The sequence below is a fragment of the Drosophila persimilis genome, unplaced genomic scaffold, assembly GCF_003286085.1.
Source record: "Drosophila persimilis strain 14011-0111.01,24,50 unplaced genomic scaffold, DperRS2 tig00000579-arrow-pilon, whole genome shotgun sequence".
In the NCBI taxonomy this organism is placed as follows: Eukaryota; Metazoa; Arthropoda; class Insecta; order Diptera; family Drosophilidae; genus Drosophila; species Drosophila persimilis.
The window spans coordinates 966672-988462 of NW_020825322.1; the positions used below are offsets into that span (position 1 = coordinate 966672).

The 21791-nt window shown below is 48.9% G+C and overlaps 9 protein-coding genes across 10 annotated transcripts; 3 read left to right on the forward strand and 6 right to left on the reverse strand.

The window, feature by feature from the left end:
* Positions 1–293: 293 nt before the first annotated feature.
* On the reverse strand, positions 294–1678 carry LOC6598366 (zinc finger protein 813). The gene is made up of 2 exons (XM_002023405.2): positions 1179–1678; positions 294–1114 (listed from the first exon to the last, which is right to left on the reverse strand). The coding sequence occupies exons 1-2, from the start codon at positions 1659–1661 to the stop codon at positions 377–379; spliced, it is 1221 nt and encodes a 406-aa protein (XP_002023441.1). The 5' UTR covers positions 1662–1678; the 3' UTR covers positions 294–376.
* Positions 1679–1816: 138 nt separating this feature from the next.
* Positions 1817–2366, reverse strand: LOC6598365 (zinc finger protein 225). Its single transcript, XM_002023404.2, has one exon. It carries the CDS (start codon positions 2364–2366, stop codon positions 1902–1904), a length of 465 nt encoding a protein of 154 aa, XP_002023440.2. The 3' UTR covers positions 1817–1901.
* A 193-nt stretch (positions 2367–2559) lies between these two features.
* LOC6598364 (zinc finger protein 311) lies at positions 2560–4457 on the reverse strand. The gene has a single exon (XM_002023403.2). The coding sequence runs from the start codon at positions 4356–4358 to the stop codon at positions 2949–2951; it is 1410 nt and encodes a 469-aa protein (XP_002023439.1). The 5' UTR covers positions 4359–4457; the 3' UTR covers positions 2560–2948.
* Positions 4458–4985: 528 nt separating this feature from the next.
* Positions 4986–6632, forward strand: LOC6598363 (phenylalanine--tRNA ligase alpha subunit). The gene has a single exon (XM_002023402.2). The coding sequence runs from the start codon at positions 5064–5066 to the stop codon at positions 6558–6560; it is 1497 nt and encodes a 498-aa protein (XP_002023438.2). The 5' UTR covers positions 4986–5063; the 3' UTR covers positions 6561–6632.
* A 171-nt stretch (positions 6633–6803) lies between these two features.
* On the forward strand, positions 6804–7886 carry LOC6598362. The gene has a single exon (XM_026990402.1). It carries the CDS (start codon positions 6867–6869, stop codon positions 7803–7805), a length of 939 nt encoding a protein of 312 aa, XP_026846203.1. The 5' UTR covers positions 6804–6866; the 3' UTR covers positions 7806–7886.
* Positions 7887–8513: 627 nt separating this feature from the next.
* LOC6598361 (mothers against decapentaplegic homolog 3) lies at positions 8514–13361 on the forward strand. Of its 2 annotated transcripts, none has more exons than XM_026990512.1 (2): positions 8514–9238; positions 10122–13361. In XM_026990512.1, exon 2 carries the CDS (start codon positions 10403–10405, stop codon positions 11825–11827), a length of 1425 nt encoding a protein of 474 aa, XP_026846313.1. In that variant the 5' UTR covers positions 8514–9238; positions 10122–10402; the 3' UTR covers positions 11828–13361. The 2 variants fall into 2 exon arrangements, with proteins under 2 accessions (XP_026846313.1, XP_026846314.1); XM_026990513.1 differs by having other exon boundaries at positions 8514–8760.
* Positions 13362–13780: 419 nt separating this feature from the next.
* On the reverse strand, positions 13781–15663 carry LOC6598360 (zinc finger protein 724). Its single transcript, XM_002023399.2, has 2 exons — positions 14743–15663; positions 13781–14666 (listed from the first exon to the last, which is right to left on the reverse strand). Exons 1-2 carry the CDS (start codon positions 14989–14991, stop codon positions 13902–13904), a joined length of 1014 nt encoding a protein of 337 aa, XP_002023435.1. The 5' UTR covers positions 14992–15663; the 3' UTR covers positions 13781–13901.
* Positions 15664–15704: 41 nt separating this feature from the next.
* Positions 15705–18947, reverse strand: LOC6598359 (dynein regulatory complex protein 1 homolog). Its single transcript, XM_026990514.1, has one exon. The coding sequence runs from the start codon at positions 18439–18441 to the stop codon at positions 16195–16197; it is 2247 nt and encodes a 748-aa protein (XP_026846315.1). The 5' UTR covers positions 18442–18947; the 3' UTR covers positions 15705–16194.
* Positions 18948–19021: 74 nt separating this feature from the next.
* LOC6598358 (transcriptional repressor CTCF) lies at positions 19022–21084 on the reverse strand. The gene has a single exon (XM_026990515.1). It carries the CDS (start codon positions 21039–21041, stop codon positions 19293–19295), a length of 1749 nt encoding a protein of 582 aa, XP_026846316.1. The 5' UTR covers positions 21042–21084; the 3' UTR covers positions 19022–19292.
* Positions 21085–21791: the final 707 nt, after the last annotated feature.

The window sequence follows — 21791 nt, forward strand, 5'->3', positions numbered from 1 at the left end:
ATAAAATAGGGATATATTAGCCGCTTTGTGTAAATGCGTGCAACAGCCAAAAGAAGGAGTTTCCGACCCCATAAAGTATATGCATTCTTCATCAGCATCAATTGCCGGGTCGATAGACCTACGTCTGTCTGTCTTCATAAGCGCCCAGACCTAAGAGACCCAGTCTGCGCCACCCACACTTTTGGAGATACAGAAAAACCGTTAAACGCAGGGAATAACCATATTTACTAGATTAACGAAATCAATCCACGCGCTAACTTTCTTTCTCTAAGATAACATATACACTGACTGAGTATCGGAAATATCGTTTTATGTAGTATTCTATATGTACAACGTTAGCTTATATATATACCACGTACTCCGTGGTTCTGCCCGGTTAGCAGGTAAATAGCATATCCATTTCTTTGCCGTCTGACACACCGTTGGCTGCCTGCTGCTTGTGTCCCCGCATGTGGGCCGAGAGCCCCGCCGCCTGGGCGTAGGCATTGCCACAGACTTTGCACTTGAACTTTTTGATTGCCAGGTGCAGATGCTTATGGTGATAGAGAGCCTTGGGCCGGGAGAAGGTTGCCTCGCAATCGTTGCACTTGTAGGGCCGTTCCGTGGAGTGCATCGGCTGATGCTCGTTCAGCAGCGACTTCGAGGCGAAACAGCGCGCGCAGGTCTCACACTTGAAGGGCTTCTCGCCCGTGTGGGAGCGTCGATGGACGATGAGAGCCTCGCGGTATCGCGACCTATAGCCGCACAGCTCGCAAACATAGTTGCGCTCCGTTTTGTGGATGCGGCGGTGCGAGTTGAGGTTGTGCTTGTTCGTAAAGGATTTCTCACAATTCTCAAAGTCGCACTTGTACTGCCGCACACCAGAATGTCCCTGCACATGACGGAGGAGAGTCCGTGAGTTCTTGAAGATCTTGGCACACAGTTTGCAACTGAAATCAGTGTGCAGTTTGCGCCGATGCGCCTCCAGGGCCCGTACCACATCGAAGGCGTCTCCACAGTCGCTGCACTTGAACGCCTTCGGGTGGGGATGGCTCATCTTTATGTGGGTATTCAGGTATTTCGCCGATGTGTATTTTCGATCACAGTGCTTGCAGCAGAATTCCTTTGGCTGCCGCTGCATTAGATAGTTTAATCAATAGTGTAATAGAAAACCAAAGGGAAGGCCATGATCATGATACCTTGAAAATACTTTGCTGGTCCTCGCTCTCTTCATCTGTCCTCTCACAGGGGCTGCTTAAGATGGCCTCTGGCTCTAGGTCGCACTCGTCACTGTTAGATTTTGGCGAATTCTCTCCACACCCCCAGAGCCCTTCAGTTTTCTGAGTGTCTCCCGTCTGCAATGAGATAGGGACTTTCGCCGCCTGTACATCATCATATTCCCCTGCCAGGAGGAGCTTCTCCCCCGCAGTGTCAGGCAGGGGCTGAGCCGAAGCACGCAGAGTCACCGCCTGCGTCTGCGGCCTTCCCTGCTTGTCGAAGTGTACGTTGCGAATGTGCCGCACGAAATCATCGAAGGAGAAGTGCTTCATATCGCACAGGCAGCAAGCCAAGTGGAATCTGTTGCACTCCTGCTCGTAGAAGATCTCGCCGCATTTGGGTTGCATTTTCTGCTGGGCATGCAGACGCGTGTAGTCCACATGTGTTAGGCAGTGTTTCAGCATGCTGAACACATGCAGAAAAATCAACCAGCAACAAAAATTGTAAACAAACGGGCCACCGAGGATTTAGATAGATCGCTGGAATCACCGCCTATCGATAGCAGATACAACAGACAACAGTGCTCGAAAGCGTCGACACAAACCAAATATCTAACGGATTGGGTTTTACTAGCAAAATTTATTCGTAATAGGAAAGCATTATAGGTAATTAACAATTTGCTGATGCAGCATGTGAGCGCCCAGTCAGTTTTCGTTGCCTTTCTGACTTCCCATTTCCATCTTTAGCTCCATGGAGCTCTCGGCCGTTGCACGCTGATTACGCTGACGATGCCACCGCTTGTGCTGTGCGTAGCCCGCCGCCTGGGCATAGGATTTGTCGCATTGTGAGCACTTGAACCGCTTCCCCTGCCCATGGAGTGGCCGGTGATGGTAGAGAGCGCGCGCACTCAGAAAGCCAACATTACAATCCTTGCACATGTGACGACTGCGTCGCTGTTTCACGTCCAGATGCAGCTCCCGGTGCGTGTTCAGTTGATAGCGGGCTGCAAATTTTGCCTGGCACGTGTCACAGCTGAAGGGCTTTTCGCCGGTGTGTCGCCGCTTGTGGACCATCAGATTGCCGCGAATGCGCGTCCTGTAGCCGCAGTACTCGCACATATGCCGCAGGAGGTCTCTTGTCTCCTTCTTGGGTCTCGTCTTTGCCGTCATCTTACCGACCATTGCCACGCTGCGTTTAGCGTATGGGCATGCCAAGTGCTGGCTGCCGCTAATCGCTGGCACTATGTTTAGCCGCTCTCTTTACCCATTTGGCATTTGCTGCTCGCTCGCTCACTCGATTAATTGTTTGTCAAAAGCAAATTGTCTAAATTTAAATTCGGCCATTGCCGTGCGCGCACACACAGAAGCGGCATCAACTTCAAAACACACACCATTCAGGTGCAACCTCCGCAATGCGCACAAAGTACAGTGGTAGCAGGGGGCCCGCCACATGAATTGTTACGAATTAAATTATAGTACAGTAGGTACATATATTTTTATCAATACAAAAAATTTTAAAAGCAGTTACGGAAATCGTCAAATAAACACCAGTGGAGTGTCGTGTAGAACTAAACTAAAACTAAATTTGAAAAGAGTGCCTGTATGGCTGTAGACTATGCCTGAGTTCTTAAACGTAGTCGGAAATTGTACAATAGAAGGTCGTAAATGATTTGGAAGATATATAAAGTGTGTAACTTAATGCCATATCCATCCGATCGTGAGCTCTCTATATTTATCTCTTTCCCGTGCGCTCTACGATCCACCGTTGAGCTCCTCGCTGCGATGCTTGCGCATATGACCAGCCAATCCGGCCGCCTGGGCATAGGCATTTCCGCACAGCTTGCAGACAAACTGCTTTGTATCCGAGTGCAGGAACTTGTGATGGTACAGTCCCTTCTGGCGGGAGAAGGTGGCATTGCAGACATTGCACACATACGGCCGATCTGTCGAGTGCATGGCCATATGCTCGCGCAGGCCCGAATGAGATGGGAATCGCTTGTCGCACACCTTACACCCAAACGGACGTTCGCCCGTGTGACTGCGGATGTGAACGCGCAACGTCTCCTTGTTGCGGCAGCTGTAGCCGCAGTTCTCACAAATGAAGTTCTTCTCATCCGTGTGGACCTTGGAGTGATTGCGCATGTGGCGCTTGGTGAAGAAGGTCTTTCCGCAGCCGGGATGCGAACACAGCACGTTCCGTTCGCTGTTGTGCCTTAGCTGATGGCGCTTGAGCTCGTGCCGCGTTTTGTAGCGCCGTTTGCAGATCGCGCACGCTGGTCCGCCGTGTACCTTCAGCATGTGCTCGTCGAGCAGACGCAGGCGCGGCAGCTCTGTATCGCATTCCACGCAAGTGAACGATGGGGATGCTGCCGAGATCGCTGCCTCGCGTCTGATCTTATGGTACCGGTTCATATGAACCACCAACGTTAGCTTTGTGAAGAATGTATTGTCACATTGCTCGCACTTGTATACTGGCTGAGGTCTCGAATCAAGTATCTGGCACATCCCGTAGTCTGCTTCCACCTCGGGATCCACGGGCTTGTGCTGGCGTGCCATGTGCCGATCCAAAGTTTTCTGCTCCTGATAGGTCTTGTCACAGTGCGGGCAGGAATGTGGTTTCTTGGTCGTCGACTCGTCGGGATTGTCCAGATCTAGATCTATATCCATATCCAGGTCGATTGTACAGTCGTCGCCCTCTGGGTCGGACTCTTCCTTGTAGTCCACTTTGGCAGAGCGCATTTGGCGCGAAGAGTCGATTGTGGTTGCATTGGAATTATCCCATTTCAGAATGACCCTGACGGGATCGGGATCATTGTTCTCCTCATCCGTCAGAAATTCATACTCACTGTCACTGCGCAGGTCATCTTCATCATTATCATGTTCGATTTTGTGCCACGCAAAGGTGTTTACTTGTGGCTCAGTGGGAACTGGCGAGGCCTCCGACGGTTCTTTCTCCTCCTTGAACTCCTCCAGCTCTGTCCTGAGCAGGCCGTTCTCAAAGTGGACGTTCTGGACGTGCAGCAGAAAGTCATTAAACACAAAGCTCTTCATTTCACAAAAGGCACAATCGATGCGGAAACTGTCCAGGCTCTGGAAGTAGATCTCGCCGCATTTGGCATTGGCCATGCCGGCGTAGGTGTCCGCTTTGAGGCTCTTTAGCATGGTTGGTGGTTAGATCGTTCGTCCTCCGATATGCAAATTTGTTATTAGTTAGACGGGACGATCCCCTTTCCTTTTTTTTCTTTTAAAATTGTATGTTTGAGAAACAACGCGAACGCTTCTTTTCTTGATGCTATGACAGAACAGCTGATTTCTACCTCACAGTGTCTTGCAACACTTTTATTGGCGCGGACTGGTCACACTGGTTACCGCGGTTACTGGTTACATTTTCAAGCAGCAGCGATGGTTTCCTGTTGTTTCGAATGTAGAAGATTTTAGAGCACCATTTTCATGGCCATCTTCGCTCCTCCACGTGCCTCGTCTCTAGGTTCTGCAGGGCACTGCGATGGGAGAGTAGCTTCCCATACATGTCGCACTGGTGCGGCTTCCGACCATAGGAGATGTTCAGATGCGTTTTATGGAAAATTTCGATTAGCTGCAATGTATTTTGGTACATTTTGTGCTGAAAAGGGAAAGAGAAAACAAAAGTCATTCCAGAAATTGAAAATATTGCTAGAATTTGCTGCTGTAAGCATCGCACGATCAGCTGATTGATGCGGACAGTTTTGGTCATACCGTAGCTAAACGCACGCTTGCCAGCACTGTCGGCTTTCTTCCTCTTCCTGCGTGGCAACACGAGATTTAGTAGATTTTGTGTGCATTTATCGTAATTTCATTACCGGCCAACTGCGAATTGATAGTGGTAAGATGAGTACCGAACTCACGGAACGTATTCTTCAGCATCTTGATAACACCGACAAGGTGGACACTCTGGACCTGGCCTCTCTCTTCGACATCGATCACCAGAAAATTGTCGGTGCACTGAAAAGCATCCAGGCGCATGGTGACCTGGTCAATGCCACGACAGTCACACACAAGTCCCTGGAGCTCACCGAAGAGGGTCGTCATGTGGCCCTGTGTGGCAGCCATGAGGCTGTCATATTTGCAAATGTTCCAGAGGGTGGAATCGAGCAGCGTGTGCTCCTACTAGTCAATGGCAACCCCAATGCCAAGGTTGGCTTCAGCAAGGCCATGGCCCACGGCTGGATACTGGTGGACAAGAGCGAGAAGCCGCCGTTGGTCAAGCGCAAGGTGGAAAAGATTGTGGATACCGTCAAGGAGTTGCTGAATCAGGTGGCACAAGGAAAGACCGACCTGCCGGCCAATGAGGTGGCCGACTTCAAGAAGCGCAAGCTGCTGCAGGAGACCACCATCAAGAGCTTTGTCCTAACCAAGGGGCCAGAATTCGCGACCACGCTCACCAAACTGGAGACTGATCTTACCGTAGAGATGCTCACGAACGGCCTGTGGCAGCAGCTAAAGTTCAAGTCGTACAACTTTGATGCCTTGGGGGCACCGCCGACCCGTGGCCATCTGCATCCGCTGCTGAAGGTGCGTACCGAGTTCCGACAGATATTCCTGGAGATGGGCTTCTCTGAAATGCCCACCAACAACTATGTGGAGTCTTCGTTCTGGAACTTTGACGCCCTGTTCCAACCGCAGCAGCATCCGGCTCGCGATGCCCACGACACCTTCTTCATCAACCATCCGGCCAGGAGCCACAAGTTCCCCCAGGAATACTTGGAACGCGTGAAGAGCGTCCACTCCAAGGGCGGCTACGGCTCCATTGGCTATGGCTATGACTGGAAGCTGGAGGATGCACAAAAGAACCTTCTGCGCACCCACACAACGGCCGTAAGTGCTCGCATGCTGTTCAAGCTAGCCAACCAGGAGGGTGGCTTTAAGCCGGCCAAATATTTCAGCATCGACAAGGTGTTCCGCAACGAAACCCTGGACGCCACCCACTTGGCCGAGTTCCATCAGGTTGAGGGCGTCATCGCTGATGTGGGCCTCACGTTGGGCGATTTGATTGGTACGCTGTACGAGTTCTTCCGCAAGTTGGGCATCACTCAACTGGAGTTCAAGCCGGCCTACAATCCTTATACCGAGCCGAGCATGGAGATTTTCTGCTACCATCCGGGTCTGGCCAAATGGATCGAAGTGGGCAACTCAGGCGTCTTCAGGCCGGAGATGCTGCTGCCCATGGGTCTGCCGGAGAATGTTAATGTGATTGCCTGGGGCCTGTCGCTGGAACGACCCACCATGATCAAGTATGGCATTAACAATATTCGCGATTTGGTTGGACCCAAGGTCGACCTAAAGATGGTGGAGGAGGGACCTATTTGCCGGTTGGATGTTACATAGAATTTAAACTAGAAAAAACTGCGATCAAATTGCATTTTATTCACAAATGTTCCAGAAATATACATATTTATACGAAAAATGAAAATAAAAAAACGTTGAAACCCAATTTGCAGCGCATTTTTTGAATCTCTGAAACGTTGTTCAACACTAACTGCAGGTATCGGAAGTATTTTCTGTGTTGCTGGGGTATATTCCAATACAACCCTGCTCACAAACACAAGCAAACGTCACAAGAAAACCATAACAAAACATTGCAAAGAGATTTTTCGGTCCCGTTGGCTCTATCACACAAACACTAGGCTTGAAATGGAGAGCAATCAAAAGCCGAGCCTTCACCAGGCGATTCAACAAAAGCTCGGCCTCCAAAATGATTCGGAATCAACAAAATTGAACACATCCGCATTCAAACTGATCATACCCCAGCTGAAGATACCGCAGCTGAACAAAGGCAACCCAACGCCCATCGATCTTGCTGAACAGGAGAAGGAGCGTCAGGCAGTGGATGCCCGCAATAAGCTCCTCCTCAATGAAATGAAGCGGCGTCGTCAAATATCCGAAGGTGAAAAGACGGCAGGCCAGCCATTTTCTGGCTTTGTTATACCACAGCTCTGCGTTGCACCGGGAGAGCCGTCGGCGGATGCGGCCAAACTAAATATTCCATTGCTGAACAAGCTCCTCAGTCAGAACATGAGCAGCGGGGCGCTGCCCAAACTGGAGCGCGCTGTGGATCGGCTGCACATATCGGGTGGCGACGGGGGCGACACAATCCCGCCCCTGCATCCTGTGCCAACAGCCGCGCCCCTCATTGACTTGACCACAGCCGTGATAAAAGGCAACCAAAATGCGCCGCCCAAGGAATATGCAAGCAAAGCTCGACTTAAGCGAGCGCAAAACACGCACACATTTGATATACCATTTATTGCCTATGATCCTGTGAAGCGGTTTGCCCCCTCGATATGCTTGTTGACGGACGACAAATGCTCAATGAGCGTCGATGGTAGCGATTTGCTGGCTCCAGAGCATCACAGTGTCATTGGGAGTTTGCTGGATGCCGTGGTAGGTTACCCGGAGCCACGGAAGCCACAGGTCAAATACGCCATTTCGCTACTGGAGCAACAGCACCTGAAAATGTATCGGCGTGAGGACTATGGCAGCAATGTGAAACGATTTCGGTTTGATACCCCGTCGCCTGATGAGGTAGTCAAACAGGCCCTGCAGAAAACCTGGCGCTCTTCAAAAACTTAAGTTTATTTGATTCGACATTCACTGACAATTTGCAATAAGTAAAATTTTAAGTAACAATAAATTATCTGATATAAAAGGGAATACCTCTACGCACGTTGCGTGGACGTGTCCAATTTGCTTAGCATCGAAGGAAAGAATCGGGAATCGCTATCCGTTCCACAGCTTTGAAATTCGCTAGCTTGGCGTTCCGATTTATCGCCATACTACATCTCGCAGAGGTCTACCTGATCTATAAGGAGATTACAAATTATGACTATTATACATATTTACATATGTATAAATAAACGGTATACACGTGTTTATGATGTTTTCAAGATAGAATCTTTTGAATTAAAATTAACTTTCAAAAATTGACGTTATGTAGCAGCGTTGCCAGGCAGAAAATATCCGGCAAAAGTTAAGTATCGATAGCTGAAGAAGTACGTGCGGTTGAACGTGTACAATCAATTATTAATACGCTCAGGCGACCTCAGATCAATTTAAAAAAAATATGTTTAATCTTTTAACCGTTTGGTTACAATTCTTTTGCTCGGTTGCATAATAAGTGAAAAATAAACTAGTCCCGAGCGCAATTCGTATCGATAGTCAACTCGATATCTGACAATCAGATAATGACAAAGGCAGCGGGCACACATACTTGCACACATACACCACTACAGGCACGCACGCCAGCATATGCATAGGGAAAAGAAGCAAGAAGCAAAGCAGAAGCGAATAAGAACTGCGTATATGTGAAATAAACAGCAGCGACGCAGACACAGTGGTGTGGTTTTTTCGGAATAGATCTCAGCCCAGAGGAAACGCATTATATTACGCACTATCAGAAAAGTCAAGTAAAAACGGGCATTAAGTAATCAACAATTCGGACGAGAGCCAGCAGAGCCGACTCGAAAAGTGACAAAAACAGCTGTGGCGGTGGAAAGGGGACTAGAAAAGTATCCATAAAGTGCGAAAGGTCAGCAGTAGCTGTAGCAGCAGCAGACGGCGCAAAGGAACATAGAATAAAATTCTTTGTTGTGACTGTGTGCGTGTTTGTGTGTGTTGCGGTTCTTGTGCTTTTGCTTGTGTGTCTAGCTGTCACTTTCTGGCGCGCGCAAAAGATATACACAAATTGAAAAACGGTGGCCACCCCCCTAAACACCCTCCTCTGCTCCATCACCTTGATGTACGCGCCCGGTTCCGGTGCCGCTTGGTTGTCGTTGTCGTCGTCGCCGTCGCTGTCTTGGTTCTCGTCCCTGTTTTCCCACCAACGCAACGCAACGCAATTGCAATTGCATTCAAAAGTGGAAGTGTGCTGCTACTTGTCTTAATTGCCCGTCTAACACTTGAATTGCCATCGGCTGGCCATCGGAGCAGCGGAAGTGGAGTTGGAGAGGAGTGCAGCTCAGGTGCCGGTGCCAGTGCCAGTGCCGTTTGCAAAAACGCTTGTACAGGTAAAATGGATACATTCAAAATCAAAGAGCCCATGCTTGTGTGCGTATGTACATGCGTGTGTGTGTGTGTTTAATTTCTTGTCATCCCCCATTCCCCTTCGCGGCATTGCAGAAGGGGAAAAAACATACAACTTGAAATAAAGTGACAAAATCTCATATTCGCGACATGATATATAGCCACCTCTGTTAATGGAAAAATCCAAAAAGTCTGCCCCGCAAATCGCTCAATAGCTTTGACGAACAATAATTTAAAGCGTCTTGTTTTCAAAGTATCGTCTGCGTTTGTGTATCCGTGTGTGTCTGCAGACAGATATTTGACCTTGTTTGGCTCACACAATACATACTATAACAGCAATAGCGACAGCAGTAATGGCAAATAACAACAGAAGCACATGCATGCACACACACACACAGACACACATGCCGTAGTGTGTAGATGCGATGTTCTGATGTCTGCCCTGCCTTTACACCTACACACACAGAGAAGCATGCTAAATCTCTCCCACAAGACGATTGCATTTTATGGCCCAGAGTTGAGGCTGATTCTGGTAATCGAAATCAATGGCCAAAATTGTTAGATTACATTACCTCGATGCCATATCATATCGCCTATGCACAGTGCTAGCAACACGAAGCACCAAGCCAAGCAGCGACCCGTGTAGACCAATTATCACCAGCATCGTCATCAACACATCGTTCGGTAGTGTTTTTTATCAGATCCAGCCAGTCCGCAGCGCAGGCTCATGTACAAGTGGAATCAAATCATACACACACACATGCATGCAAATTATCAAGTTTTAATTATTTTAGCATGCCGCACACACATGTACCCGCACACACACACACAGACAGATCCAAAACTAACTGTATAAAACAATTCTAGAAACGCTGACAACGCTCTACGCCTCGCCAAACGCTCAGAGGGAGAGGGAAAGCAAAGGAATTTTTAAATTTGCACAAATTGCATACAAAGAAAATTCCCCCAGATCATAGAGAGAGATAGAGAGCGATCGTCTTCAACTGCTTGCCCACGCACCCGATTTGGCCCGAGCTTCAGCCAGGAGCCGCCAAGCACCAGCAGCAGAGAGGAGCCAGCACCAGCCCCAGCCCCCACCCCTTGTGCCGTTGTGTGCGCGTGTGGCTCTGGTGTCCACCGACCGTGAGATGTTGCCATTCACCCCGCAAGTGGTCAAACGATTGTTAGCACTCAAAAAGGGCAACGAAGATAACACCGTCGAGGGCAAGTGGTCGGAGAAGGCCGTCAAGAATCTGGTGAAGAAGATCAAAAAGAACTCGCAGCTGGAGGAGCTAGAGCGTGCCATTTCCACACAGAACTGCCAGACGCGCTGCGTGACAGTGCCGCGCAGTAAGCCCGTCCCACCCGGCGAGCATCTGCGGAAGGGTCTGCCGCACGTTATCTACTGCCGTCTATGGCGCTGGCCGGATTTGCAGTCACAGAATGAATTGAAGCCGCTGGATCACTGCGAGTACGCCTTCCACTTGCGCAAGGACGAGATCTGCATCAATCCGTATCACTACAAGAAGATCGAGCTGTCGATATTGGTGCCCAAGTCGCTGCCCACACCGCCCGATTCCATAGTGGACTATCCGTTGGACAACCACACGCATCAGATACCAAATAATACCGATTATAATGCTGCGATAATACGCAGCGCCTCGTTGAGTCCGCCACAGTATATGGAATTGGGTGGTGGCAGCGGTCCGGTCACCTCCTCCTCAGCATCAGCCTCCGCTTCATTGTTGGTTTCGGCCACCTCCTCATCGTCATCCTCGTCGTACCAGCAGCCACTATCGTTTGGCCAGAACATGGACTCGCAGTCGAGCGTGCTCAGTGTGGGCAGCAGCATTCCCAATACGGGCACCCCGCCACCCGGCTACATGAGCGAGGATGGGGACCCCATCGATCCCAATGACAACATGAACATGTCGCGCCTGACGCCGCCCGCCGATGCCGCCCCAGTGATGTACCACGAGCCAGCCTTCTGGTGCTCCATCTCCTACTACGAGCTAAACACGCGGGTCGGCGAGACCTTTCATGCCTCCCAGCCCTCTATTACGGTGGACGGCTTCACAGATCCCTCCAACTCGGAGCGCTTCTGTCTCGGTCTGCTCTCCAATGTGAATCGCAACGACGTTGTCGAACAGACACGCCGTCATATCGGCAAAGGCGTTCGACTCTACTACATTGGCGGCGAGGTCTTTGCCGAATGCCTCAGCGATTCGTCCATATTCGTGCAGAGTCCGAACTGCAATCAGCGTTACGGCTGGCATCCGGCCACCGTTTGCAAAATCCCGCCCGGCTGCAATCTGAAGATCTTCAACAATCAGGAGTTTGCCGCCCTTCTCTCCCAGTCCGTGTCGCAGGGATTCGAGGCCGTCTACCAGCTGACACGCATGTGCACCATTCGAATGTCCTTTGTGAAGGGCTGGGGGGCCGAGTATCGTCGCCAGACGGTCACCTCAACGCCCTGCTGGATTGAGCTGCATCTGAATGGCCCACTCCAGTGGCTGGATCGCGTTCTCACCCAAATGGGATCGCCGCGACTGCCCTGCAGCTCCATGTCGTAGGCAGCCACCAAATAACACACAAATGTAGGGCGGCCCCTCGTTCCCATTCCGGAATTCCACAATTCCAGAATCTGCATTGCATTGCATACTTTTGCGCGTGAAGGGAAATGGCGAATCGGGAATCGGGAATCAGGAACCGGGAAACGGGAATCGAGAGGCAGAACAGCAGAGCACATAAGAATTAAGTTTTCAGGCATACAAAAAGTTATGAAAAGAGCCAAAAGTAGATGCAGTCACAGATGCGTATGTGTATCCCATACACAAAGAGAAAAACCACTCACACATACATGCTATATATAACAGATATACAGATGCACATATATGGTATGGTAGAAACCCATATATGTACATATATGAGAGGACATGTTTAGGTCTATACTGTGTAGGTGGAAACGTGAGAGAGGTTGCAGTGTTTTTTCGATAAGTTAATAATAATCCAGGCAGCTTCGGGATACAAATTTTTGTTTTTTTTTTCGAGATACATATATTTTATGATACACAAAAAACAGGATACAAGAGTACGGAAATCCCCCGCACCTGTGTGTTGGGGGGGGCCAGCGCTGGAAGCGACAGTCAAAATTCTTTGTGAAAGAAGCAAAACAACAAACATACATATAAATGGGTGAGGCAGGACCAGAGAACGAGAGAGTAGAACAGAAAAAAAAGAAACAAAAACACAAAAAAGAACACAAACTGGGATTTATCAAGCTGGAAGCTTACACACAAAATAGTACAGAAAACAGGCCCCACACGCTACATATTGTACATAAGAAGAGCGCACCCGAAGAGGGAGCAGGGAAGCAGGAACAAATTTATACACAGGATAATCGGTTAAACAATGGAGGGAGAGGAGACCTGTTGCCATTCGGATTGTGGAAAATTGGGATACAAAATGTCATATTTGATGGTTGTTAAACGTTTCGATTGTATGTGTGTGTGTGTTGAGGAAACTCTTTAAAGAATCAAACAAACAAATTAAAGCAAACCCCTTTTGTTAGTCGTAGATTATCCCCATACATATGTATATGCAAAGCACTTGCCCCAACAAAATGAGCGAACCACAAACAACCAGAGCCAGAGCCAGAGCCATCCCAATCCCATCAAGGAAACCCAACCTCACATCACCTCTCCTCTCCTCTCTCCGCTACTCGTAGCATGGGGGATAAAGCTCTCCCATAAAATTTCAAAACTGCATTTATTCTGTAAGGAATGGAACCATAGCTCAAATGTCAATTACAATTACACTCGCTCGTCTCGTGATGGATGTGTGCGCTCAGAAATTCAATATACTCGTATACCACACGTGCATGGACTGTTGGACTGTTGGACTGTTGAACGCGGCTCAGATTTTGCTTGTGGCAAGTGTGCGCTCCTTCTTGGGTCATAGCTTTTAAGTCGTCTTCTATAACATGTAATTAGATTTAGCTTGTCTAGACCTCTAACGTGGACATTCGCAGAGCCCCGAACCCAGTTTTAGATGTAAGTTTTTTTTATTATTTGTTTGTTTTTTTTTTATATATCATTCAACCAAAAATATTTGTATGCGAGTGGCTTCTATTTTTCTGTTTTGTTTTCTGTTTGTTTTTTGTTTGTCATCTTTTGATCGCTCAAGTGATTCGATTCGGAGAACATCGGCCGAATAAATGAGAATCGCCGCGGAAACCCCTTAACGATTATTATTTAAGCTAAACGAATCGCTTGTTTTTATATATTGTATGTACACTCTTGCTAGATCAGATCCCAGACCCACAAAAATCATGTAATGTAATTTAATCTATAAGTTATGCTTACACACCACACACAGAGATCAACAACAGAGAGCCCTTAAAACAGTCAGATCAACGGGAGGAGAATACCCACACCGTACATACATATATATATATATATAAAACGTATAAATACAAGAATATATATATATATATATACATATATCTAATATACAAAACATACAGATAAAGACAAACATATGGAACGTATATTTAAATAAACACTTACATCAATTAAAACAAACAAGAAGCTAGACCCCAAGGCAAAGGCAAAGGCAAACAATCAGAAGTGGACCCTCAATCGTGTCTCAGCGCTCGTGTATTTTCAAATGCTGTTTGTAATTGGATTTCCTGAGGAACCGGGCCGGGCACTGAGTGCACGCGTACGGCCGATACTGGGTGTGGGCGATCTGATGATGCTTCAGCTCGGAGGAGCTGAAGAAGCGCTTGCCGCATTCCGGCTGCGGACAGGGAAAGTCACGCTGGTTGTAGTGCCGCTTCATGTGCGTGTTCAGGTAGCACTGATCTGTGAGCACCCGGCCGCAGATGGTGCAGGTGTAGCACAGTGAGGAAGTGGAAGTGGAAGTGGCTGTGGCTGTGGTTGTCTCTGGCTGCTCCTGCTCGGCATCCGATTGAACGGGAGCCGCATGCTGCAGCTTGGTGTGGATGCGGCGCGCATGAATTGAGTGAAAGGTCAGATCGCACTCCTCGACCGAACACGAATACGGCTTCTCGCCAGTGTGGAGGCGACGATGGACGGCCAGGTAGTTGGCAAAGCGAAAGCCCTTGCCGCAGATGTCGCACTTGTGCGGCCGATCCGGCGTATGGGTGACATAGTGGATGCGCAGCTTGTTCAATTGCCGGAAACCCTTGCCGCAGCCATCGCACACGTGCGGCTTCTCGTCCGTGTGCGTCATCTTGTGTATGCGCAGGTTGTAGGCCTCCGAGAAGCGTCTGCCGCACACGTCGCAGACATGCGGTGCTCCCTGCGGTCCTCCCTGTTTGGCGGTCCGCTTGGGCCTGCTCTGCAGTCGCGTGTTCGGGTGGTGGTGATTGCCTGTGGGATCCAGGGCCTGCGTGTGGCACGGTGTGGTGCTTGGTTAGTATCTTGTCGCGCCTTAGTGGGGATTATTGTCAGGAAGAGCTCACCCCGTTCACCAGATCGATCAGGTCAAAGTCTGCCCCCGGCGACAACATCATCAGCTCCATGTCTTCAGTGTCTTCGTCGCCTCTTAGCTCGTCCAGCTGGCCAAACAGCTGCGCATCCTCCAGGTAGACCGAGTAGTTGGCCTGCTCGTCCTCCCGCTGGCGGGCCAACACTGCCAGGGCGGTCATCTCCTGCTCGGCGGCGGCAATGGACACCAATTGGGTGGAAGGAATAATCGTGGGCTGTCCCATTATGTTCGCTGCTCGACCCCTGTCCGTGTCCCCAACCGTTTGCGGTGTTGCGTGCGGCGACACCACACAAAAGTGCCAAACACGATGAAACAGCGATGATAAGATTACGCTTCTGTTTTATGTGCACTAATATTACAACCGTTGGCCGTTGACCAGCAGGGAAGTCCGCCTCAACAACAGAAGCAACCTTCAGCGCTCGGATCAGATCGGATCGGATCGGCGCCGGTTAATTTTATCGAATGCTGCCCAATAAAACCCACCGATAAATGTTGTTTATTTGCACTTTAAACATTTCTGTTCGTTGGTTTTTTTTTTGTTCCCATTTGCGTGTGGGGAGCGCCGTGCACTTTGAGCCAATTGGACAATCCACCGGCGGTCCGGCCCCGTAACAGCACCGATCCCGCGACAGAACCAACATTTTATGGCAGGCCCAGGCACTACTTTATCATCGGCATGTTGGACAAGACGACGGCAGTGGGCTGATAATGGCACTGTGCAACAGCATTTTGGCCCCAAGCGAAAGAGAAAGGTAAAAGGTGTGCTTACAGATCGAGTGTTTCAATGTTGTTTAGTCTAGCTAAATAATATGGCTATGATTTGGATTTTATTTTCCCGAAATATGTAAATATAAAACAAAAGAATTTATATATAAAGTGTAAAAATTTGTTCCTAGACGTAATTCGGCTTTGACCACCAGAAGGTATAAAAAAGTATAACTTGAATTATTTATTCACAACTTGATGATTAAAATTGCCTAATTTTACCCCATCCCACCCAAATGGTATGTAGAATTGATCAAATATTGTGTTGAGTAGTGTAGGAATGCAGCTTTGAGCGATTTCGTTGAGCCACAGCTAAGAGCGGGACGGCACGATGTCAAAGAGCGAAAAGAGGAAAGCACAAATTATAATTTATCGGGCGCCAGATCAAAAGTGCAAATGAGAAATAATTTTGCGATTAGAAAAATCAAGCTCGGGCATCAAATTGGCAAATACTCGCCAATATACTCGGTAGGGTAGGGGAGAGCTTTTAAATTGCTCATGATCATGTAACGGTGAGCAAAGCTAGGAGATGGGTGGGGGACTATCAAAGCTTAATTTGGAGCCGAAAAGGGTATGGAAAGTACAATTGAAATTTATCGGGCGCTTGTCGAAAATGGCATCAAAATTTCGTGATATGAGTGGAATATGGAAAAATTAAGGATTATACTTTGAACTTCTGCAGCAGATGGCGCAGCTCATCGTTCTGGCGGCGCAGGAACACAACCTCCGCGTCGTACTGGACACGCATCTTTAGCACCTCCACGTAGTGATTGAGGCCATGCTCGAGGGTCTTCCACAGCTTGCATTTGGCCGGAGGGAAGCAGCCGGCAAACTGGCGCCAGAAATTGCGGATATCTTTATCCGAAAACGGGATTAAATTGACAGCGATCGATTGACGGCCGGGCATGTTGTGGTACATTTGCTTGTGCATCTTGGTCGTGTAGAGATTCATGGCGTGCAAGCAGAGGGCCGGCTCCATCACCAGATAGTGGTTCTTGCAGGCTTTGGCCGCTTCATAACCCTTCACCATGAACGTATCTATATGGTGCTCCTGTTCGCGATGCAATTCCTGGTCGTCCATCTGAGCCTGTACGTCCGGGTCAAGTCGGCTCGAAGTCTGGTGTTTCATGAAGACCTCGGCGCACTTGCGGGGACTCAGACCGCCCGGCTGGCAATTTGGACAGTACGTATACGGCAGAAAAACCTGCGTCAGTTCCTGTACATCGGACAGACGCTGAATTCGCAGAGCCGCGAATATGTTGTCCAGTCGCACCAGGCACTTGTCCTCCTCCGAGTAGGGTTCGAGTATCTTGATCAGGCGCTGCTCGATGAGAAAGCCACCGCGGTCCGACAGCTTTCGCACCAAGTTCCGCATCAGACGCAACGATTCTATTGGCAGCTCCTTTATGTCCGGCTTGAACTTAGCTCCATCTTGGGGCAGCACCCGGTTCTTGGGCAGCCGACCTATACGCAAATCGAATCGCTCCAAGACGTTGTTGTGCTTCTGGCGCGACTTGTTTATGTTGCGTATCGGAGGAATGGGCGGCTCCCAGTGAAGGGCCAGCTGCTGCTCGTGAATGATGCGGTCGATGTGGTAGACACGATCTACAAGCTGATTCAGCTCCTTGAAGTTGATCTCCCAGATGCGGTTGAACTTTTCCTTGTTGTTGAGGCGCGCCTGGTGAGCCTTCGTCTCCATTTCATGAATATTGGCGTGCAGCTTATAGATGTCCTGCGACAGACGTTCTATGTTCCGCTTGCCCGAAAGCTGAAGATTCTTCAGGGCGCGACGGATGCGTCCAATCGACTCATGGAGGCGGGCCACCCGCCGCTTCTGCTGGTTGTTGATTATCACGTTCTCCTCGTTGCGCTTTTGCAGAACCTGGTAGTTGTAATCGAGCTTCTCCGAGTTCATCAGCACATTATCCCGCGTGCGTCGTAGCTCAAGCTCCAAGCGCTCGCACTCCTTTTCCAGGCGGATGCGTGTGCTCTTGGTCAACTCCTCCTGGGACTCGTTGATGTGCTGGGTCTGATTGGCATAGAACTGCTGACGGGACCGCACCAGATTGGCCTTCTCATCAAAGTTCTTGTTGAGGGCATCGAAGAAGGTACGCCATTTCTCCACGGCACTGACGGCAAACAGCTGACGCTCCTCCTCGATAGTGTGACGAAGCATTTGCAGATGCTGCTTGTAGGCCTCCTTCAGCACCTCCACCTGGTGGTCGACGCGCTCTACTAGGCAGCACAGGTCTTGGGACTGACGCTCCCGATCGAAGTCGTATTTGGCATTTATGCGATCGACCTCCTTTTGGCAAGCGTCAATCATCTCATCCTTTCGCTGCATTATCTCAGCGATGCGCTTCTTTTGCTCCTCGATCTGATCCCAGAGCATCATCGGCTCGTTTATTTCCTCCAGCTCCGTCCAGCGTGCCTTAATGTCCTCGAATTTGGCCATCGTCTCGATGCTCTCACGTTGCAGCTGCATTTGTGTCATGGACTGCTGCTGGGACTCGAACATCCGCCGGTTCAGCTCACGCCGCTCGTTGGCCACACGTACATTGCTGACCAGTTCGTCCCCGAAACGTACCAGCTCGTCTAGCCGCTGGCTGGACAACTCCAGCTGTTGATCGATCAGCGGCTTCTCTGTCGCACAACGCTCGGCTGTTCCCTTCGGTGCGGTTTGGAACTGATGGCGCACCCGGTTCAGTACAGTCCGGCGGCGTTCGTCCAGGTTGCGTATGGGTTCATCGCAATGTTCGTTTACGATGAGGGCATCGATGTGCTCGTGGAAGCTCTCCCAGCTGTCCAGGGCTTCGGCGTCCGTCTCCACTTCCTCCTCCTCGCCGATGCTGGGCTCGCTGAGCAGATCCGTGTCTGGATTGATCTCGACTTCATCGTCGTCATCCATTATTCATTCGCTTTACGTCTAAACCAATAACGTATGCAAATCTGTAGAGGAATACCGGCTTTTTTTCTTTTGCTTTGCTCTCTTGGAAATTTCGGTGAACTGCTTTCTGACATCCAGCGCTGTGTTATGCTCGAAATAGATGTTTGATCGAAGCATCAACGGTTGCCAGGCTCCCGAAAATAACATTTCTATGTCTCACAACAAAATTCTCGTATGATAAATGGTTTGTTTTGTTTTTTTCCACAAGACAAGTCGCATTTTCCAGAACTATCGATAGCATCGAAATTAATATATTTGCTTGGACTATCTCCATCTCGCTTTCTCCTTTTCTGGGTGATATATTTACATCTTGTTGACGTCATCAGCCATTGCGAATGCCAATGAGTGGAAATTTTTCCATTTGCCAAGCATGGTTTCCGTTTTCCTTATCAATGACTCCGACTCCAGCACTATCTTTTTTATCCTAAGCCGCCCTGCGTCAGGTTGCATTTGTAGCACTCTGATGCCATGTCGAATACAGCCCTGCTGCCTGGTCGCTGAGTTGCATTTTCAACCTGAGGGACAGTAATTTTCTTCCAAGTTAATTGATTCATTAAATGTATTTCCTATATAGTTATTGATGATAGCTTTTATACTTAGTTATGTATACATATATGTTCAGTTTTGCCTATTTACATATTACCGAAATGTGCGAAAAACGTGTGTGTGTGTGTGTGTGTGTGTGTAGGGAGGAATTGGGGCCAGTTTTTGTTACTTTCTTAATTATCATCATCAGTTGCATCCTGCCAAAGTGTATGGGATGGTGTGGGCTAGTGTGGGGAATAGGGGTGTTGGCCGTCTACACCACTTTCTTAAATGTCATCCTCAGTCTTCAGAGTGATTTCATAAATCAGCTCATCAGCATTTGTTTCTTGTCCAACGGAATGCTCCTGCCGGCTGTCCCGTGGGATAGTGGTATAGTATTTTTGCTCGTCGAAAGAATCTTCTTCTGGCTCTTCTTCGTCCAGAACAACGCCCTCAACCATCTGGCCATCATAGTCAGATATCTGAACATACCGCGGATCAACCTCTTGGAAATAGGCACCATTCGCATATTCATTATCGTCCGGGTCATCGGGATTCGCCTCTTCGAGCAGCAGGCCAGCATCCTCATCGAAATCTTCCTCCAGGCCCATTGCGTCCTCATCGTTCTCGGCCAGTCCACTTGCGTCCCCGGAGCCGGACGCCCCCGGATGAAGCTCCTTGACATAACGCTTGGTGTTGGTGCGGCACTGAATGGAACGCTTGTGCGCATCGAAATAATTGATATCGGTGAACTCCTCTTGGCATAGGTGGCATACGAACGAGTCCTGATTGAGGTGCATATCCTTGCGATGGCGAGCCATCTTGTGCGCGTCGCGACACTGCATTCCACAGAACGGACACTTCAGCATTCGGCGCTTTCCCATGTGCACGTTTCGTATATGCTCCTGCAATGAGAAGTTCTTGTAGTACGCCTTCTGGCACCTTTGGCACTGGAAACGACGCTTCTTCTCGTGTGTAGCCTCCCGATGGCGCTTGAGCTGCGTGTTCTGGGCAAACGTTTTGCCGCACAGCTCGCAGATGTGCTCCTTCTTCTGGTGTCGTCGCTGGTTGTGTACTCGCAGATCCTGCTTGGTAGAGAAATACAATTTGCATACGTGACAGACATACGGACGTATGCCCATGTGTCGACGGGCATGACCGGCCAGGTATTTACAATCACGATACGTTTCCGCACAATAGATGCAAGAATAACGATTACTTCCAGGTACCAGATGCAATTTTTGATGCTTGGACAGCTTGGACTTGTGCATCACATCTGGGCATATGCCGCACTCGACGGGAAGCTTGTCGTCCGGCACACCGGTGCTCATTGAAAACTCCACAATCGGTGTGGTGTTCTCATCGAAGTCGACAATTGTGGCCAAGAGGTCGTCAAATAGCAGATAACGGCGAGGTCCCTTGAACACATCGAGCAATTTTTTGCTGGGCTCGATATACTGTGGGGGCTCATCCTCGTCGAGGAAGTTGTTGTAGGTCCGTACGACGCTTTGTGGATTGGCTTTGAATTTCTTGACTGGCACTGGAGGCGACTCTGACTCGAGCTCGGGTTCGGGCTCTAGAGTAGAGTCTAGGTCCAGCTCTGATTCCGGCTCGGGCTCAGGCTCAGGCTCTGGCTCTGGCTCGGGCTCGTCTGCCCCTTCGAAAACAGACGGTTGTGTGTAGAGCTGCTCGAAATCATTCTCGCCGTCGTCGCATTCGTCGTCTTCTTCTTCGATCATCTCCTCGGTTTCGGACGGTAGCTCCGTCACCACGTACTGGTCCTGCGCCAGAAACTCCGTATCGCTGTCCAGCTGTTGGTCAAGGTCGGGCTCCTCTAACTGCAACTCATCTTCGTGGAGTTCCTCGTTGACGATGAGAAAATCCTCATCGTATTCATTGCTCAGGCCTTCCAAAACAACATAGGTAGCGTCCTCGTTGACGGTATCCACATTTCCCACAGAAATGTCATTGTCTTCATTGGGATATTCGCTTGGAGGCAGCACAAACTCAATTATTTCAGACATATTCAGATTCATCTGATACGGTCGGCTGTCGGTTTCTTCCCGAATTTATATATTATTTATTATTTACAATTTACACGGGCAACCCCGTCTGTCACTACGAAAAAATGTGATGAATGGGAGGAAAATGGAAGGGTATGGACAATGGGTAAAACGGCCCAGAAAGTACAACACATGGCAAGGTAAATTCCACCCCTTTTGCCTAATATACCATTAAGGGAAGTTTATAGAGAGGGTATGGACGACGGGCAAAACGGCCCAGAAAATGCAACGCATGCAAGGTAAATTCCACCCCATTTGCTCAATATACCGTTTGTCATCAAGGTATATTGTCCACACAAGCGAGGTGAGGGATGAGGTTCGTTGGAACCTTGCAATAAAACGTAACGTCCGACTCAGATGTATACGGAAACAAACTTTCTCATTTTCAAAGTATAGCAATGAACAATACCTTTTTTTATTAACAAAAAAAGAACAAAACCAGTAAGTAAATAAAAATGTAAATATACATACATGGTATCTACATGGTAACTACATAGTTGGTACACAACGTACACAAGCATGGCATTTTTAACCCTATTTTTGATAATTATTGTCAGCTGCTTAAAACCAACCTAAATAATAATGATCTTTTCTCAGATTGACATGTCTTTGAGATATTCATCCATATAATTCGATTTCTGTATATATTTCTCGATCCCATCTCGATACTATCGATTCCACTTAGAGCTGCGCGCCAAAATAATATCGTTTGAAAGTGATTGA

Coding starts and splice junctions, on each gene's coding strand:
- LOC6598365 (XM_002023404.2), bottom strand. CDS start 2,366: ATGACGGCAAAGACGAGACCCAAGAAGGAGACAAGAGACCTCCTGCGG.
- LOC6598364 (XM_002023403.2), bottom strand. CDS start 4,358: ATGCTAAAGAGCCTCAAAGCGGACACCTACGCCGGCATGGCCAATGCC.
- LOC6598358 (XM_026990515.1), bottom strand. CDS start 21,041: ATGAATCTGAATATGTCTGAAATAATTGAGTTTGTGCTGCCTCCAAGC.
- LOC6598360 (XM_002023399.2), bottom strand. CDS start 14,991: ATGGGACAGCCCACGATTATTCCTTCCACCCAATTGGTGTCCATTGCC. Junction 14,667..14,742: donor TGATCGATCTGGTGAACGGG/GTGAGCTCTTCC, acceptor TGCCACACGCAG/GCCCTGGATCCCACAGGCAA.
- LOC6598362 (XM_026990402.1), top strand. CDS start 6,867: ATGGAGAGCAATCAAAAGCCGAGCCTTCACCAGGCGATTCAACAAAAG.
- LOC6598363 (XM_002023402.2), top strand. CDS start 5,064: ATGAGTACCGAACTCACGGAACGTATTCTTCAGCATCTTGATAACACC.
- LOC6598366 (XM_002023405.2), bottom strand. CDS start 1,661: ATGCTGAAACACTGCCTAACACATGTGGACTACACGCGTCTGCATGCC. Junction 1,115..1,178: donor ACCAGCAAAGTATTTTCAAG/GTATCATGATCA, acceptor TATCTAATGCAG/CGGCAGCCAAAGGAATTCTG.
- LOC6598361 (XM_026990512.1), top strand. CDS start 10,403: ATGTTGCCATTCACCCCGCAAGTGGTCAAACGATTGTTAGCACTCAAA.
- LOC6598359 (XM_026990514.1), bottom strand. CDS start 18,441: ATGGATGACGACGATGAAGTCGAGATCAATCCAGACACGGATCTGCTC.